The sequence below is a fragment of the Neoarius graeffei genome, chromosome 27 (assembly GCF_027579695.1).
Source record: "Neoarius graeffei isolate fNeoGra1 chromosome 27, fNeoGra1.pri, whole genome shotgun sequence".
NCBI classification, from domain to species: Eukaryota; Metazoa; Chordata; class Actinopteri; order Siluriformes; family Ariidae; genus Neoarius; species Neoarius graeffei.
In genome coordinates this window covers 31,403,537-31,422,609 of record NC_083595.1, presented here as the reverse complement: position 1 = coordinate 31,422,609, position 19,073 = coordinate 31,403,537, and the positions used below count along the sequence as shown (strand labels likewise).

Here is a 19,073-nt window from a genome sequence, read left to right as displayed (position 1 = left end):
AGGGATGGGTCGTGATTTTCAACTATTCAAATAGATCTAAAAATATACTGTTAAAAACCTGAATAATTTATACGACTATTGACTTGCCTTAAAAATATTTATTTTCCCTTATTTTTACCAGTGCCAAGACAAAAGACACCAGAAAAAGAGACCAGATGCAACCATTAAGACTCACAGTGGGTTGGGTTGATCTTCAAATAAAGGTTGACCTTCAAATAAAGGTTGACTACGTCCCAGTAAACATTGTATAGTACTTTTCTTAAAATGCCCATCCCTGATACATATCAGGGATAGGGATGTTAACCGATGACCGTTTGACCGGTGGTTGACCGAATCAACGTCAACCGGTGAATTTTTTTTTTTGGTTGTCGGTTAAAAAAAAAAAAATCAATCGTTTTGAACCTGCCGATTTTGGAGCGGAGAACCTGGAATTCTGTATTGTAAACGCTTGGGGCATGCCATGCGGTGTAAGGACGACAGCTGACAAATCAGAAACACCCATTCAGTCATGTCCCGCCCTCCCGCCCCAGTTGAAGGCAGCTGACAAATCAGAAACACCCATTCAGTCATGTCCCGCCCCAGTTGAAGACCGCTGCCACTCGGCAAAAGAAAAAAAAAGTGTAGACACAAGCTTTTTAGCTTACAAATTACTATTTTTTAAAAAAATTATTATTAGAAGGCACATCGAGTTTAGTCCTGCCTTGGCCAGTGCATTCTGAAAGTATGTTTCAGTCTGTAGCCAACAATGCATGTTATTGCAGATCAAATCTCTCCACACAAACTGAAGGCGCAGATGCTGACTTTTTCACGGCTGAATCATGCAGATCCGATTTTTTTTTTTTTAGGAGGGGCGTTGGAGTGTCTGAGTAATTTCATCAGAGTAAATTCTGTATTAAAATTATTAAATGAGCAAATGCCGTTACAGTCCATGAAACATAGGAAGTATAAGTATGAGAAGAAAACAGTAAATCAGAAAGCTGCCCACGTTTTCGCAGAAGCTGCACAAATGTGTGTAGCTTTCTGATTTACTGTTTTCTTCTCATACTTCCTATGTTTCATGGACTGTAACGGCATTTGCTCATTTAGTAATTTTAATACAGAATTTACTCTGATGAAATTACTCAGACACTCCAACGCCCCTCCTAAAAAAAAAAAAAAATCGGATCAGCACGATTCAGCTGTGAAAAAGGCGGCATCCGCCAAAAGGCGCGCCGTTTGCATCCCTGTTTAAACTCATAGGTTAACCAACTTTAACCAGCTAATGAGGCTCAGTGGTAGGTCAAGATTTTTTTTAGTTTTCGCCATCCCTAATCAGGGACTGACATGGAGGACAGAGATCATGGGAATAAAGTGGGGACAGGGATTGGGGGAACTCCGTGAATGTGGACTGGGGATGACACATGGACATAGATCATGGAAATAGGGATTGGGAAGTGATGTGGGGAATGGGGATCAGGCAGCAAAACCATGAGACTAAGGGCCTCTGCATGCTCTTGCAACAAGGCTTTCGCAGATAGCTTTTCGCAGACAGTTGTAATTTATCGTTGAGCAGGGAGTAATAGGCGTGCGCGATGTTATTCACCGCCACAACGCAAGGGGTCGCGAAGTCGTGAAATCGCTAGGAATAGTTGGTGGGTGTGGTTAGTGGAGTGTTTATCCTCCGGTTACTTATAATGACTAGAACTGGAGTCGTATAGATGTACGTACTTCCTCACTTCCTCGATCAACCGTTCTTCGTGCTGCTCCATCTTCGCTCGTGTTTTTAAAAATGGCAGTAGTGAAAACAAACCAAACCGGGAAAGTAGGGAAGCGGAAGTGCGTGTACAGCTAGTCTGGCTAACGCAACTTCAAAGCTCTGCGAGCATTGGTCTGGCAAAGATATTAAGCCCAACCGTTTCCCAAAGCGCGTGGTTGACCCGCCTCCTTGAAATGCCTCAGTTTGCTACTGGTCGAAGCCAGAAAAGGCTGTGACGAAGCTTAAACCAATCACATCACTCTTTCCTCTGACGTATGTGACGTGACAGAAACTGCTTGAGTAACAGGAAGAAGATAAATACCTCCAGGGCTGCTCTTTGCTCCGTTTTCAATGAGAACTTCCCGTTGAATGCTTTCAATACAGCATCTACCGCTGTGTCAAAGGCTTGCCGCTGCTCCATGTTAGTAATGTTTCTAGTGAATGAAGCGCTTCCGGCATAGATTCTGTAAACAATCTATGGCTTCCGGTCGCAGTTCTACTACGTCACTGCCTTGAACACGCCTCTACCCAGGGCCGTTGGAGATGCTCAAAGTTGATTGGCTCCCAATTTTTCGGGAGCTTGGAAGAGCTGGAGATAGCTTGCCTTGCCAGACTAAGTTCGCAACAGGCCCCCGTGTTGCATCACACTTAGGATGGGCGGGCCCAGGCTAGTGTACAGCGGCTGTAGAGTGGACCTGGAGTGGACCAATCAGAGCCCTCTTGTCTGCGACGCTGTCTGCGAGGCTTCTGCGGTGGTCACAATTTTTGGGAGGTGCGCGCAGAGCGTCTGCGAAGGTGGGGGGGGGCTACGCAGACGCCATCTGCGAGGACTGCGTTGTCAGCATAAATTGGCCTTAAGTCGCAAAGTGGGGGGTAGAGATCAGGCAGTAATGTGGGGGATGGAGTAGCGACACCAGGGACAGGAAGAGCCACGTGGGGCATTGAGATCGAGTAGTAACACAGAAAATAGGGCTTGGGGAGAGATATGGGAAATAGGGATTCGACAGCAATGCAAGGGGAAAAGATCAGACAGCGAAACAGGGGGAACAGGTAGCAATGTGGAGGGTAGGGAACAGGCAGCCAAGTGTGCCATGGGGATCAGGCAGCAATGTGGGGGATGGGGATCAAGTAGCAACACAAGGGATGGTGGATGGTAATCAAGTAGCGACACGGGGGTTGGGGCTTGAATAGCGACACTGGGGACAGGGCTCAAGTAATAACAATGGGCTGGTGATTGAGTAACAACACGAGGGACAGGGATCAAATAACCACATGGGTCGGGGGATCAAGCGGTGACACGGCGGAGGGACAGGGATCGAGTGGCGACACGGCGGAGGGATGGGGATCCGGCAGTGGTATGGATGCTGGCGGTGGGGATTTGATCAACAACTTGGGCAGGGAGTGATGCAAGGGACAAGAATCAGGACAGGGGCAACTCAGAACGTAAACTGGGTGGTCTATCAGGGGACATGGTGTTTTTACACTGCACACGATAGCATTTTATTTCCATAAGAGACAATTGAAAATGCCATTATAAAACATAACTACTGTATTCATACTGAAGACCAAAACCTTATGGAATCTTGTACAACCCAAAAGATAGACTATAGAAACAACTATAGAACACAAAGCATAAACAGTGGACATCAGTGTGTCTGTACCTGATTATTGATGATGATGGGCTGAGGAGATACGGTGTTTAGTAATTTGGGTCCAGACTGCAGTGGTGCTGACTGGGAGCTGACGGGGATGAAGACTGGCTGTGATGAACCTCGGACAGTGAGTTGAGGTGCTGGAGACTGTTTGGCAGAGTTTAGCTGAGCCTGATGAGCCTTTTGGGGTGAAGTCAACGATGTGACCCGTTGGAACGTGACATTTGGTGGGTTACGCTGATAGCCAACACCTAAACAACAATCAAATAAAACTAATTATTCCATCCACATTCACTGGACATGAGCAATCGCGTGCTCCGATTGGCTACTCTACTACGAGGCTATCAGTTCATGTACCGCGAGTAGAAAAAAACAAAATGGTGGAGTGCATCAAGTCAGATACATCACTCTGTTATCAAGTATTTAAAAGAAACAGAAATAGTCCCCCCCAATAGTTCTTGTTCCATGCTCCAGCCCAGTCGGTTGCGATAATGCACCTTCAAGTTGGTTTGCCAACCGCCAAAAAAAAAAAAAAACCTAAGAAGAAAATAGTGGAGCGTGTTGCTGAACCAACCGAGGATGAAGTAAAAACTCTACTCGAAAACAAAACCCCAGAAAAATAAAATAGAAAATAGAAAAACCCAACCAAATATGGAAAGAAAGTATTCGGCCGTAAGGACAACTTTTTTTTTTATTTTTCAAGAATTATTATAGCAGCATTTTTCACAAACTGCTGCCATTTCGCTGGTTTGTTTACATTCTAAGTGGAAATGATTTTGCCGAATAGTTTGTAGTCAGTTTTTATTTATCAAATTTGCAAAAAATAAAAATGCTCCGTTTCTGAAAATCCAATGAATGTGGATATAATAAAACAGTTATTCCCAGGGGTTAAATTGGGCCGGGGCTGAGCCCCGGCACATAAGCTCGGAGCGGATGGCATATGATCACGCACACATCAAAAGCAACAAACCCTTTTCACGATTTTCAGTTCTGAATAATTAAATATCGTTTTATTAATCAATAAACCCATGACTTTTATGAGCTAGATCATAGTTTTCCTGATAACAAGACGACCTGTCAAAGCTATTTAGAACAGAACTTGCGATCAGAGATTCTGGTTTCTGGAACACTGCGTGGGTTGCCAATTCCGCTTTTTATAAGCGACTTTGGGGTTTCTTTTTTTGTGAGCTCGCTTTAAAAAAAAATCAGAAGTCGTGGTTTGCGGGTTTTTGGGCTTGTGTTTCAGCGTTGTGACTTGTTTATAATTTTCTCCGTACACCGTCTCCCCTTTTACCTGCATACGATCCTAATCCATCAGAGGTGCTTGAACGAACTGTCTGTGCATTTGGCGAGTTCAATTTCCATAGTCCCCAGTTATCGACAGAAATTAGCCAGGGGGAAGGGGGAGATGTCAGTTAAAGTTAGCTACTGAGATTGACCAAAAGTTGAGCCTAACGTTGCCTCAAGTTAGCTACCTTTGGCAAACATAAACAAAACACTCGTCTTGTGCTCTAGCCTTAATTAACTGTCGATACAGTCAATTTCACTTTTATACAAGAAGGTTAATAAATTGTTTTGTTGTCTTGGATTTTTAGAGGTCAGCAGCTAAAGGTTAAAAATGAGGAAAGCAAAGAGGAGGAAGCTTACAGGTTTCTTCAAAAGGTGGGCAGCAAACAACATATCTGTTAAAATGTTAATTTAAGGTACTGTACTGGTAGCCTGGTTAGCACCAGACCATATCACATATGGTCTGGGGACCCTCCTATTCTAAATCCCGTACGGGAGTGTGGTTTACCTAAACCATAGCCAATTAATGCATAAAACTTTTGCTGCATTCAAATGATTGTGCTTCTATTTTGCTGCTATAATATGCTCATCTTATGTATGTTCTAGACAATACAAAAAGCACCACATGCCAAATAAATAGTTGAATACATAATAATAACAATAATAATAAATGCTTCCAATGTTATAGTGTTGTTTGTATTTGGTTGCATTCACTGCATGAATATATTTGACTGACAATTTGACTGACAGTGTTTTGGCATATTTAACATTTATCCTCCAAAATAAATCAACTGTTTTGGTTTAAGATTGTGCAAGCCTTCAAATTTTCTCACTGAACATTTCTCCTTCACATTTTTCACCTGTAGGCATGTGACAAGATTTAACATGATATTGCTCAACCTACCTCTGTAAAGTCAGCTAACAACTTATTAAAATGCACCAGAATTCAGCAAATAACATGTATGATAACAAAAAACTTCTGGGGAAGGACCCCCAGACCCCCCACTAATCATTTCCTTCAAACCAATGTACAACAACCTGTACAATCTGTTAGATTGGCCAACCAATCTACATTCAAACTGCCATAATGTGTAGGGGGGCACTACAAGACACACATAGGCCTACAACACACAGATAAGGTGTATATCTCTGTGCAATATGATATGGTTATCAAATTAGAGGGTTATTTTCCAAAAAGTATATTGGGGCAGGGCGGCGGGTACGAGGCAGAGCCCCCCCCCACATAACCAATCCCAATTTAACCCCTGGTTATTCCACTCAATCTTGTCGTACATGGCATATAGCCGACTCGGTAGTACGCGCCTCGTCGGCTATCGGCTCACGTACGACTCGATTTCATGCAATAACTGTTAAATGTACTGCATAAGGAACGTGTGCAGGTCCAGATTACCTCGAGTGACAAATTGTATTCAATAACCATTTGAAACCTATTTTGCAGAAATGGAGGCAGGTTTGTGCTTCACCGCATGTGAGATTACAGCACACATACAGTTGGGTCCTTAAGTATTTGGACACTGACAGTCTTGGTAATTTTTCCCCCGTACACCATCACAATGGATTTGAAATGAAGCAATCAAGAGGTGACTGAAGTGTCGACTTTCAGCTTTAATTATGATATATACACACACTTGTTTTGCATTCAATGTTTAGGAATTACATTAATTTTTACATAATCCCTCCTTGCTCACAGCTTCAAAGGTAAGTGAACAAATGACTGACAACTAGGCCTGTCGCGATATTCGATACACCGACTTATTGTATGGTAAATGAAAATGAATTCAGTCATTCTTTTTACCGCCATTTTGGCATTTACGCGCTGTACATCTACATAGGGAAGTCACCAGAGTATTAGCTTGACCCATTGACTGAATAAAACATGCTCTCTGTCAGAGGCGGGGCCTCCCAGCATGCAACAGTTACCCAGCCAGGGTATCCACTGAATGGGGAAAAGACAACAACATGTTGCTCCGTTGTACAGACCATAGGTGTAGAATTGGGTATGGACATGTCCCTACCAATATTTCTCATCTCATTATCTCTAGCTGCTTATCCTGTTCTACAGGGTCGCAGGCAAGCTGGAGCCCATCCCAGCTGACTACTGGCGAAAGGCGGGGTACACCCTGGACAAGTCGCCAGGTCATCACAGGGCTGACACATAGACACAGACAACCATTCACACTCACATTCACACCTACGGTCAATTTAGAGTCACCAGTTAACCTAACCTGCATGTCTTTGGACTGTGGGGGAAACCGGAGCACCCGGAGGAAACCCACGCGGACACGGGGAGAACATGCAAACTCCGCACAGAAAGGCCCTCGTCGGCCACGGGGCTCGAACCCGGACCTTCTTGCTGTGAGGCGACAGCGCTAACCACTACACCACCGTGCTGCCACCAATATTTCTGATTGAAGAAAAATAATTAAATAAATCGCGCTCCACATGAGGTACACAAATGGTTACTATAGGTTTCCACTGGGCGAAACACCGCGCAAAATTTGCTCATGAATATTCGCTCTGGGGGCGTGGTCGTGAAAACAGCAAGCCTGTTTGGCTACCGTGTCAATTAGCAAGTGCGGTTGCAGTGCAGTGACCGACTCCTAGCTAGCAAACTGTCCTTGAGGAATGTAAGGTTAGATTAGCTTGTAAACTCAATCAGTTAACAACAGTTCGTATTCAGTGTGTAAAAACGACAACATACGAATGTGACTGTTTTCTAAGTTTGTGTGGCATGTAAATAACAATCCGACTTGATACCGACAACAACTGGTGTTCATTAATTTGTGCTAATGTTGGCCAATATTGCACCGAGTCTTGCTTGCGAAGTGCCTGCAAACTTTAGCAGCCCGCTAATTTGAAGTGCTTCAGTTAAGCCCTGCAGAGCCCTGACCAAGTTCGTGTAACATGACACATGTAAACAACAACAACCCGATGGTGATGTGGACATTAAAAGGTGTCTGGGCCACGAACAATCAAATAAAACATTCATGTAATAAGCGTAACAGCCTCCACCTTCTTGATCAGACACTTTTGGTTCCTCCCGCCTCTCTCTTGAAAACGTCACATACCAAGTACACACACACGCTGAACTGATGTGTTTTTTGCCCCTTTTCCACCAAAGCAGTTCCAGGGCTGGTTCGGGGCCAGTGCTTAGTTTGGAACCGGGTTTTCTGTTTCCACTGACAAAGAACTGGCTCTGGGGCCAGAAAAACCGGTTCCAGGGTAGCACCAACTCTCTGCTGGGCCAGAGGAAAGAACCGCTTACGTCGGGGGGAGTTGTTAAGACCAACAACAATAAGACCGCGAAAGATCGCCATTTTTAAGCGACGAGAAGCAGCAGCTGTACAAACGCGAAGTCATCCATTATTATTATTGTTGTTGCTGCTGCTGCTTCTTCCGTGTTGATTTTGCTTCGATATTCGCGCCAAGGTTTATGCAAACGTAGCGAAGTAACTGACGTATACAGCGACGTAATGACGTGGCTTCCCTTAGCACCGCGAGCTATGGGAAAGCAAACTGGTTCTCAGCTGGCTTGCAAGTTGAACGAGTTGTGAACCAGCACCAGCACTGGCCCCAAACCAGCCCTGGAACTGATTTGGTGGAAAAGGGGTATTTGAGGGGCTTCATTTGAAAGCAGTAGGCTAAAACTTTTCTCTGTAGAACCCTGTCCCTCCCTCTTCTCCCTCCCCCCTCCGCTCCGCTCAAGAAGACAACAAAAGGGCAATAATATAACAACAACCAATCAGAATTCAGATACATTCTGTTGCCAAGTAAAATTGTAACCTTTCAACGTGTCAAAGTTCTCGAGCCCTCGTCCTGTTTTACCGTTAGATCAATCACATATCAGCTTAAACTAGCATTCTAAAACTAGTTAAAGATCCCACAGAAGAGAGCCGACTCCCCCTGCCAGCCTCATGGAACGCAGTGTTTAAGGCTCCGTGTGTGTTTTACTTCCATTTATGAGGGAAAGGAACATGCACCCTCCCGACAGTCAGTCTATGCATTATTCGCTTGTAAAACACATTTGCAAATTGGTAGAATGAGTTAATCATCACATGCAAGATTTGCAATAAATCAGATGAATTGCATATTATTATTCATGAATTACTACAGTTCTGAACTTCAAATTTTAAAAGTCTGGACTTTGGAGAGATGATGGAGACTCTTGGTGGAACACAACAGAGCAAAATATTGTGACCCTCTAATGTTGACCTGAAGTTAGCATTGGGTTTATGTCCCCACCAATGTTAATACCAAACCTACGCCCTTGCCTACATGTTATCTCGTTCTAATGGTTATTTTTATCCAAATGACAGCTGGCAATACGTTGTTACTTTGCACTTTTTGTTTATCTGGGTACTAATCTTTTAGAAACTGGATTGGCAGAATGTTGCCTGTGAAAAGAGTGTCTTTTTTTTTTTTTTTTATTACCCTGTGCCAAGTTAATATTTACTTAAGTGCAATTTTCAAGAGCCATAGATTGTATTTGATTTATTGTTTTTGTTGAGTGGTTTTGTTTGTTTTATTTCTTGAGGTTATTTATTTATATAGTGGTGCTTGAAAGTTTGCGAACCCTTTAGAATTTTCTATATTCCTGCATAAATATGACCTAAAACATCATCAGATTTTCACGCAAGACCTAAAAGTAGATAAAGAGAACCCAGTTAAACAAATGAGACAAAAATATTATACTTGGTCATTTATTTATTGAGGAAAATCATCCACTATTACATATCTGTGAGTGGCAAAAGTATGTGAACCTCTAGGATTAGCAGTTAATTTGAAGGTGAAATTAGAGTCAGGTGTTTTCAATCAATGGGATGACAATCAGGTGTGAGTGGGCACCCTGTTTTATTTAAAGAACAGGGATCTATCAAAGTCTGATCTTCACAACACGTGTTTGTGGAAGTGTATCATGGCACGAACAAAGGAGATTTCTGAGGACCTCAGAAAAAGCGTTGTTGATGCTCATCAGGCTGGAAAAGGTTACAAAACCATCTCTAAAAAGTTTGGACTCCACCAATCCACAGTCAGACAGATTGTGTACAAATGGAGGAAATTCAAGACCATTGTTACCCTCCCCAGGAGTGGTCGACCAACAAAGATCACTCCAAGAGCAAGGCGTGTAATAGTCGGCGAGGTCACAAAGGACCCCAGGGTAACTTCTAAGCAACTGAAGGCCTCTCTCACATTGGCTAATGTTCATGAGTCCACCATCAGAAGAACACTGAACAACAGTGGTGTGCATGGCAGGGTTGCAAGGAGAAAACCAATGCTCACCAAAAAGAACATTGCTGCTCATCTGCAGTTTGCTGAAGATCATGTGGACAAGCCAGAAGGCTACTGGAAAAATGTTTTGTGGACGGATGAGACCAAAATAGAACTTTTGGTTTAAATGAGAAGCGTTCTGTCTGGAGAAAGGAAAACACTGCATTCCAGCATAAGAACCTTATCCCATCTGTGAAACATGGTGGTGGTAGTATCATGGTTTGGGCCTGTTTTGCTGCATCTGGGCCAGGACGGCTTGCCATCATTGATGGGACAATGAATTCTGAATTATACCAGCCAATTTTAAAGGAAAATGTCAGGGCATCTGTCCATGAACTGAATCTCAAGAGAAGGTGGGTCATGCTAGCCTGGGCCCGCCCATCCTAAGTGTGACGCAACACGGGGGCCTGTTGCGAACTTAGTCTGGCAAGGCAAGCCATCTCTAGCTCTTCCAAGCTCCCGAATAATCAGGAGCCAGTCAACTTTGAGCATCTCCAACGGCCCTGGGTAGAGGCGTGTTCAAGGCAGTGACGTAGTAGAACTGCGACCGGAAGCCATAGATTGTTTACAGAATCTATGCCGGAAGCACTTCATTCACTAGAAACATTACGAACATGGAGCAGCGGCAAGCCTTTGACACAGCGATAGATGCTGTATTGAAAGCATTCAACGGGAAGTTCTCATTGAAAACGAAGCAAAGAGCAGCCCTGGAGGTATTTATCTTCTTCCTGTTACTCAAGCAGTTTCCGTCGCATCACATACGTCAGAGGAAAGAGTGATGTGATTGGTTTAAGCTTCGTCCAGTAGCAAACTGAGGCATTTCAGGGAGGCGGGTCAACCACGCGCTTTGGGAAACGGTTGGGCTTAATATCTTTGCCAGACCAAATGCTCGCAGAGCTTTGAAGTTGCGTTAGCCAGACTAGGGTCATGCAACAAGACAACGACCCTAAGCACACAAGTCGTTCTACCAAAGAATGGTTAAAGAAGAATAAAGTTAATGTTTTGGAATGGCCAAGTCAAAGTCTTGACCTTAATGCAATGGAAATGTTGTGGAAGGACCTGAAGCGAGCAGTTCATGTGAGGAAACCCACCAACATCCCAGAGTTGAAGCTGTTCTGTACGGAGGAATGGGCTAAAATTCCTCCAAGCCGGTGTGCAGGACTGATCAACAGTTACCGGAAACGTTTAGTTGCAGTTATTGCTGCACAAGGGGGTCACACCAGATACTGAAAGCAAAGGTTCACATACTTTTGCCACTCACAGATATGTAATATTGGATCATTTTCCTCAATAAATAAATGACCAAGTATAATATTTTTGTCTCATTTGTTTAACTGGTTTCTCTTTATCTACTTTTAGGACTTGTGTGAAAATCTGATGTTTTAGGTCATATTTATGCAGGAATATAGAAAATTCTAAAGGGTTCACAAACTTTCAAGCACCACTGTATTTATATATTTTTTACGTTCCACTGTTGAATTAAATAAGTTGACTTTTTTACTGTTCTTTGAAAGGGTGTATTTGCATGATCATTATTATTTTACTAGTGGCATAAAATTGTCTTGAAAAGACGTCAACAATATCGTTTATCGCAATCATTTCTGAGACAATATATCGTCCAACAAAATTTATCATCGTGACAGGCCTACTGACAACAGTTTCATGGTCAAGTGTGACCTGTTTTCATTACTTCATGACAAATTAAGGAGATGAAAAGGTCTGAAGTCGATTCCAAACACTGAATTTGCATGTGGTAGCTGAAAGTCTACCCTCCAATCACGTTTTGACTGCTTCATTGCAAATCCATTGTGGTGCAGTACTGAGGCAAAATTACGAAAATTGTTGCACTGTCCAAATACTCACAGAGACTCATGCGCATACAGTTAAACATTTTACTTTATAACAGCTCCCAATCATTCTGAAATGCACACAAATGCATTCCCTCCATCTGAACTTCCCATTTCTGTGCATCTGACAGGTGAATGACACTTTACCGGATTATAAATTTACAGAGGATACAAATAATGAATAATCAGCTTAACATGGTTGACTTTTATTGAACTCTTCAGTTTCAGCCAGCCCATTCCTGTTTTTATGCTGATGTCAAGTAAATCACGTCATCTATTCAGGTAAATTGAGTTTATACTCTGTATACACATACAATAAGGTACATAATTTCACCATCAGTTTCTGCTGAAACAAATCCATACAGCAGACAATAGGGGTGTTCACACGGTACATATTTGCATCGATGCTGCACCGATGTATTTTGTTGCGATATATCTTACACCGGTGTAAATTTTGTGGAGCGTTCACACGTCACAACCCTGCTTACTAGAGAGAAGCGTGTTAGCACCGGTGCAGCCCCACTTGCGGTCACACGGCAGTTTTTGCGACCGTGCAATAGTCGCAAAAACTTTATTACTATCATTTCCTTTGATAGTAATAAAGTTTTGATATCATTTCCTTTTATTACTATCATTTCCTATCATTACTATCATTTCCGATAGTAATAATGCGGAAATGAAATATGCGCATGCGTGAAAATGTACTTCCTTTTCCCGGTTGTCATGGCATCGCCAAGCGCCGGGAAAACAACGTGGATGAAGACACCAGTGTTGCCAGATACTGCTGACATTTTCCAGCCCAAAATATGTTCAAATACGCCAAAATGCACTTAAAACCACCCAATCTGGCAACACTGGAAGACACGCAGTTCTGTTGTTGATATTCGCCATTTTGGAAGCGCAAAATACCAGGATGCAAATTATGCAATGCCCGTATGTAATCAACTCTCCTCATGCATAGCGAGTCTACCCCGTAGCGTTCAGACGCCCCATTTTATATCAGTGCTGCCCCGCAAACTAGCATTTACTCCGGAGTAAATTTCTTAAACCACCTCCCGAGCAGGGTTAGATTTGCACCGGTTTAAGCAGCTTTCAGGGGCTACACCAGTATAACTTTGTACCGTGTGAACGCTCTACCGGGGCAGCCCCGGTGCTACACCGGAGTAAAAGTTGCCGTGTGAACACCCCTCTTGTTAACTCATAGCCTATGCATCATGACATCTGACTGATATGAAACAACCTGTGCTGACGATCAACTGTTTCTACTGATTGCTGACTGATAAATTAGTGAATACAAGTTACTTAATATTTAGACAAAAATAGATGCTTAAAAGCGGCGCTCCTGATGAGTATATGAGTAAAATATTTGTAAGGGCACAAAATCAACCTGTATAGAATGATAATATTATAGCATATGAACCTTCGAATTGTGTAGCGTCGTGTATTCCGCGTCAATAAATTGCTGCATTGTCTTGCGACAGTGACGCTGAATAATGAGATACGCATCGCAGTTACGAACACACATTTATTCCTTTTTTTGACACTGTATACCAGCGACGCGGGAAGACATTGTTGGCAGGGGGTGCTGTGACGTGACCTGGGACATTTTTTTGAAGGGGGGTCTGGGGGTCCTCCCCCAGAAAATTTTGTATTTCTTAGATGCAATTTCCTGCATTTTAACCAATCAGGCATCCGAAATCCTTTTAAGCTTGCAACTGCAATATTTCGTTAAACTGCCTACTACTTATAGGCCTAATCCGTAAAAACGACTTTTTTTTTTTTTTTTTGAGTGATGACGGAAGAATCTGAAGCCTGTCTGTCAATGACAATTCTCAGTTAACACGATTACGAAGGACAGGTTATTTTAGAAGCAGAAGCGCACAGCTGTGGTTTAACAGTCGCAGGTTTTACATCTGCTCTAGATAAACTGAAGGGGACGCGGATTCCACCCGATTACAGCCTTACATACCCAGATCCAGTCAAGCGAGTGTGCATTTCAAATACAGTAGTTAGTTGCACGCACGCGCGCACACACACACGAAACAGAACAACACTCTCGCTGGAACAATACAAACACCATGGTTCTCTCAATCAACAGACCGAAATCCATGAACCCACTCATCCTACTACTATGGGTTAGTGGCACTAACTTAGTGTTCTATTGCAAAAATCACTCAAAAGTGATGCAGCGGTATTTCACACTCTCCATTAAGAAAAGTAAAACATGATGAGCATGGACACACCGTTTTAAACGAACATTTTTTAAGACTGTAGTTACATCTGAGTCAACTTCAAAGCACGATGCTAGCAACACCTGCACTTGTTCCAAGGCATACCAAATAGGCTCAAGTGAACACGACACAGCGGGCAAAATTAATAACCAAATGGCCTTACCTTAAAACGCTGTCTTGATCATATGACTTCTCGCAATTATTCCACTTAAATCCACACGGTTTAACACACCCAACGCAGATACCAAACTGGAAATGTGCTAACATTGTATTTCTCTACAGACGGTCGACTCGTACTCGCTTCCTGTTGTAATTTCGCGCGCTGAAAAGCTGAACGTCAACGTCACGACAAAAAAAATTCTGATGGTCCACTAGGCTACATATTAAGTTATAAGTTTTAATTAAATCCTTTTTTAAATAACTAAAATGTAGCCCTCATCATCCTACATCTAAAACATGACACATAAAATCAGCAGAGCCAAATGAAAAATAAATAAACAAATATTTTCACGCAAGTTTTGTTTTATGTTCATGTCAGTTTTGAGGGTCCACCACCAGGGGGTGCTGCCGCACCACCAGGGGGTGCTGCCGCACCACCAGGGGGTGCTGCCGCACCACCAGGGGGTGCTGCCGCACCACCGGTTCCCGCGCCGGTGCTGTATACCATGCACCAGAAACAACACCATGACATTTATTATGGTGCGACTCTGCTGGGTGCCTGGTGGACAGCAGTGAACCAGCACTTTCACTACAGCATTACTATATAGTTACGATCAATTATACATAAGGGCCTCTTTTTCCATGGAATAAAAATTTTTTTTGCGGTCCGGTTTCCATCAAATCCTGCGCTCTGATTGGCTGGCGAGTGGGTCTGTATCCTACGGTATGGACCCCAGTTACAGACCCCGGTTATGGACCTCTGGCAACTTGCTCGTTCACAACAACAACAAAACATAGTAGCATCTTTTGTCAACATTTATAAGATTATCAAAAATCTTATAAATTTTTGCCAGCATTTCTCAGGAGAATAGCATTAATTTTACAGCATGGATAGCGATAACGACAGTGTTCACAGCGAAAACCAGTTTTACTACCCTGAGGAAGAAGAAATAAAATAAAACATTTCAGGAGAAAGCTAAAAACCTGTAACTGTTGCTAACGCCGAGCAAAAACATGGCTGAATCCCAAATGACTCAATTTTGTATAAATAGGGGACTACATAGGCGGCAAAATGTAGTTTTTTTCCTGCCATGGAAGTGCACTTGTATACCGAGGAGGAAGCCATTTGCATTACAGCCATGAATGAGGATTCAAAATGGCATCTCGGCTCCGTTTTCCCTTTCAGGCGCTCTCGTTTTCTGTTAGAATTTGGTAAAGAAAAAATATATATATTATTTACCAGCTTAATGTCGGTCCGTATGGTTAAATACCGGGACCTCGGCCTTGAATACTGACCTCGGCCCAGAGGGCCTCGCTCAGTACTTTCAAGACCTCAGTCACGGTATTTCACGATACGGACCTCCCAGCTGGTAAATAACATATGTATTCTATTCCCTTCTAGCAGGTTTATTGATGGCATGCAATATTATCATATCGCTTATCCTCCATGTATTACGCCACTCTCCCCAATGGACAATGAGCATGCAATATCGTTATAATATTGCACATTGTCAAGACAACACGACGTCACACGCGAAGATCCAGTGACAAAACGTTTCTGCCGCACATGTGCACAATCATTTCTTTGTCGGCCGGGACAGAGAGAAGACGGGGTTGATTCAGTGCTAGGTTTAAGCACTAAATAAATAAACTGACGCTAAAGACGCGCTGAACACCCGAAAGGCGACCAAAACTTCATTATATATTCTTCATGCACATTTACAAGAGAAAAACAGACGAACGGACATCAAAAAACTGGAAAACAGACACATCGGAAATGTAAAACTCCTGCACTAGTGAGTGACTGACAGTTTGTTCACCAAAAACGGCCGTGAGGTTTGCTTCATTAAAAGACGAAGATTTAAAAGAGACAGATGTGCTGAACACCCGAAAAGCTACCAAAACTTCACTGGATATTCTTCAGGCATATTTGCAAGAGAAAAACATACAGACATCAAAAAACTGGAAGAGACAGCAATAGCGGAAATATAGTCCAAGTTCTAGTTGGAGATGAGGAAACGTGACGGAGACTTTTACAAGAGGACTTCACTCGTGGACTTCACTCAGCAAAGCCCTTTTGTTTTGAACAAGTGCAATGTTACAATTAACTCCCACCCAACTTAATTTTGAACTTGAACTGTCAACCTGTATATAGCTTGTATATAAGTTGGGTTGTTGTTCAGGCTTTTTGGACTTTTGTAGCATTTTTATCATTTGAACTTTGACTTTGTACATTGGATTGACTGACACTGAATTACATTTGATCAGAATCAGCGTTCAATATTGCTAAGTTCCACCCCTCGTTCTTAAATTTTTGTAAAATCTATAATTTTGTTCCACTGAATGTGCATGTATAACAATAACAAAAATATTGGCTTGCTTTTCTCATGGTATATCAGACATATTCCATTCAGCTAACATGATACCGAACAAGTCGAACACGAGTCGAAGAGGAGTTCAATATCATGTTAGCTGAATGGAATATATCTGATATACCACGAGAAAAGCCAACCAATATTATTTAAATATCCAACTTGACATGTCACAGTTGTCTGATTACATCTGTCATGTTCACACACATTGGTGCTCAGAGCGTGCATCTGCAGACTGCAAGACACACCATTAGGACTAATTAGCATGCACCTGTTCCTGATTAGAGCTCAATCACAGCGCATACATAATATAAGGACTCCAAGTAACACACAGACTTTGCAAAGGTCTTACATTTTGTGTCGCTTTTCTGGTTTTGACCCCGTTTGTGTTTTTGGACCGCGAGTGTTGTATTACCGCTGATATCCTATCCAGGGTTTCCCCAGGTTTGACCACCATAAATTTAAGACTTTAAGACCTTTTTAAGACCACTTAAATGAGAATTAAGACTTATAATCGCACCCATTATGCGGTCGTAGAACACCAGATCAAATTCCCAATAATGACAAATGTTTCAAGTAAAAATACTTTTATTATAAAAGTTATAAACTTAAGTCATTATGTGCATTGCTTGTCGACTCTTCACATTCAAGACAAAAAAACAAATCTAAACCTGGAAGAAAGGAGCACAACGTAGGGTCCACGTCATGGCCTTAAATGTACACAAAAATGCAATAGGCATACCAACACATTAATGCCAAAAGGTGTGCACTCACCAGTCAAAAAGCCAAACTGAGGGCCTCACTCGAGGCCTAAAGAACTGTCTCTGAACTAATTATGACCATGCACCCAGAGATGATACTGAAAATAAAAAAGTGATGTGGGTGTATTTTTTTTTTAAATAAAATATCAAAACATTCACAACACTCTAAACAGACAAACTCTTTGTCTTAGTTTCCCAGCACTTGCTTCAACCATTTTACATTTTGTACCCTTGTAAACAAGGGAGGGAGAGAGATACAGAGGGGCATAGATAGATAAGAGACAAGGGGGATAGATGGGAAGAGAGATAGACAGATAGATCGATCGATAGAAAAGAGGTAAGCCGAAAGTCTCTTAAAAGGTGCACAAAAATGCAATTGGCGTACCAATACATTGGTACAATGGTGTGCACTCACCAGTCAAAAAGCCAAACTGAGGGCCCAACTCGAGGCCTAAAGAACGGTCTCTAAACTAATTATGACCAGAGATGATAAACAGACAAACTCTTTGTCTTAGTTTCCCAGCATTCAACTTGCTTCAACCATTTTACATTTTGAAGAATAAAAAGAAATGTAAATACTCCTAGTAAACAAGGGAGGGAGGGAAGACATAGATGTGGAGGTGGATAGATAAGAGACACAATGAGATAAATCCACCACTTGCCTCATTAACGTCTTTGACCAACTCCTTCGTTATATAAGGAGCAAGACCAAATTTTGTTATGTAAGACGTTTTGTTTTTTCCACAGGAGAATGTTGTAGCGACTTCCGAGTCTGGGAACACAGCCTTAAAGAGTTCGCTTATGCCCTCATTCGAGCTGTACGAGTGGTGTTCCGTAATTGTTTTTAAAATCCAGAGCACCTCTGCCCGAAGTGTCGGGGTTCCACCGACACCCATCATGCCACTGCTCGGCCCTTGTGTTGTTGCTAGCCTTGCCGATGATGTCTGGCTTGGCTGATGCTGCTGACGTTCGACAGTGGTGCTAGTGCCAACTCCAGGTGCATTCGGAGATTGAACCGTGCAGAACTGAGCGATGGGCTGGTGGCGGTGGAGGGCAGATGCAATGTGCTTTGAGCTCTTCATGTGAGACTCTAAAGCGAAATGACCTAGTGGGCAACTTGAAGGTCTTTCAACAAACACAGCATCTTGCTTCAACGTCGCTTCCAGGAACGAGCAATTCCAGCGTTATGGACGTGACACTTGAACTCAAAATGGCAACAAATGACCCAGTGCATGTTTTATTGTCTCCCAATATTTAAACAGGTGTTGCATATTTTAAGGCTGTACCATACTGGAGAAGTGATAGAACAAGAACAATTCCCATAGTACATCTAGGGCATGCCAGAAAACGCCAATAAAAGATGCGTTATGGATGTGACAGAAAAAGTATCACTTTTCTTGGGTGACTGTACATTTTTATCAAACTCTGTGAAATTGTAAACCTAATGTCGAAATGGAGATATCCGTTTGATAGAGGGGTCCAAGGTGAATATTAAAAAAATCTTTGTTTAAAATATTTTGTATTTCATGCAGAGTTTCGGAAGGAAAAGTCAGCGTTATGGATGTGACAAAATTCCGTTATGGATGTGACGCGTCTGAAATAGACATGGCATACGTTTAGAAAATTAGCAATTTAACCACCATAACCCTTTGAAAAACTCTCTAAATATCAGCTAAAACTATCAAAGTTCTTAAATAATATTTAGGATGGCTATTGTTTTGCTGTTTGGTGGATTTTAGC

At 42.4% G+C, this 19,073-nt stretch overlaps 1 protein-coding gene across 2 annotated transcripts in view; it reads right to left on the bottom strand.

Annotated features, from left to right (window-relative positions):
• znf280d (zinc finger protein 280D) overlaps positions 1-19,073 on the bottom strand; it is a 68,640-nt gene that overhangs the window by 44,754 nt on the left and 4,813 nt on the right. For both annotated transcript variants that reach the window (XM_060911632.1, XM_060911633.1), the window contains exon 3: positions 3,397-3,638. In XM_060911632.1, coding sequence (XP_060767615.1) covers positions 3,397-3,638 — 242 coding nt within the window. The remainder of the gene's footprint in view (positions 1-3,396; positions 3,639-19,073) is intronic.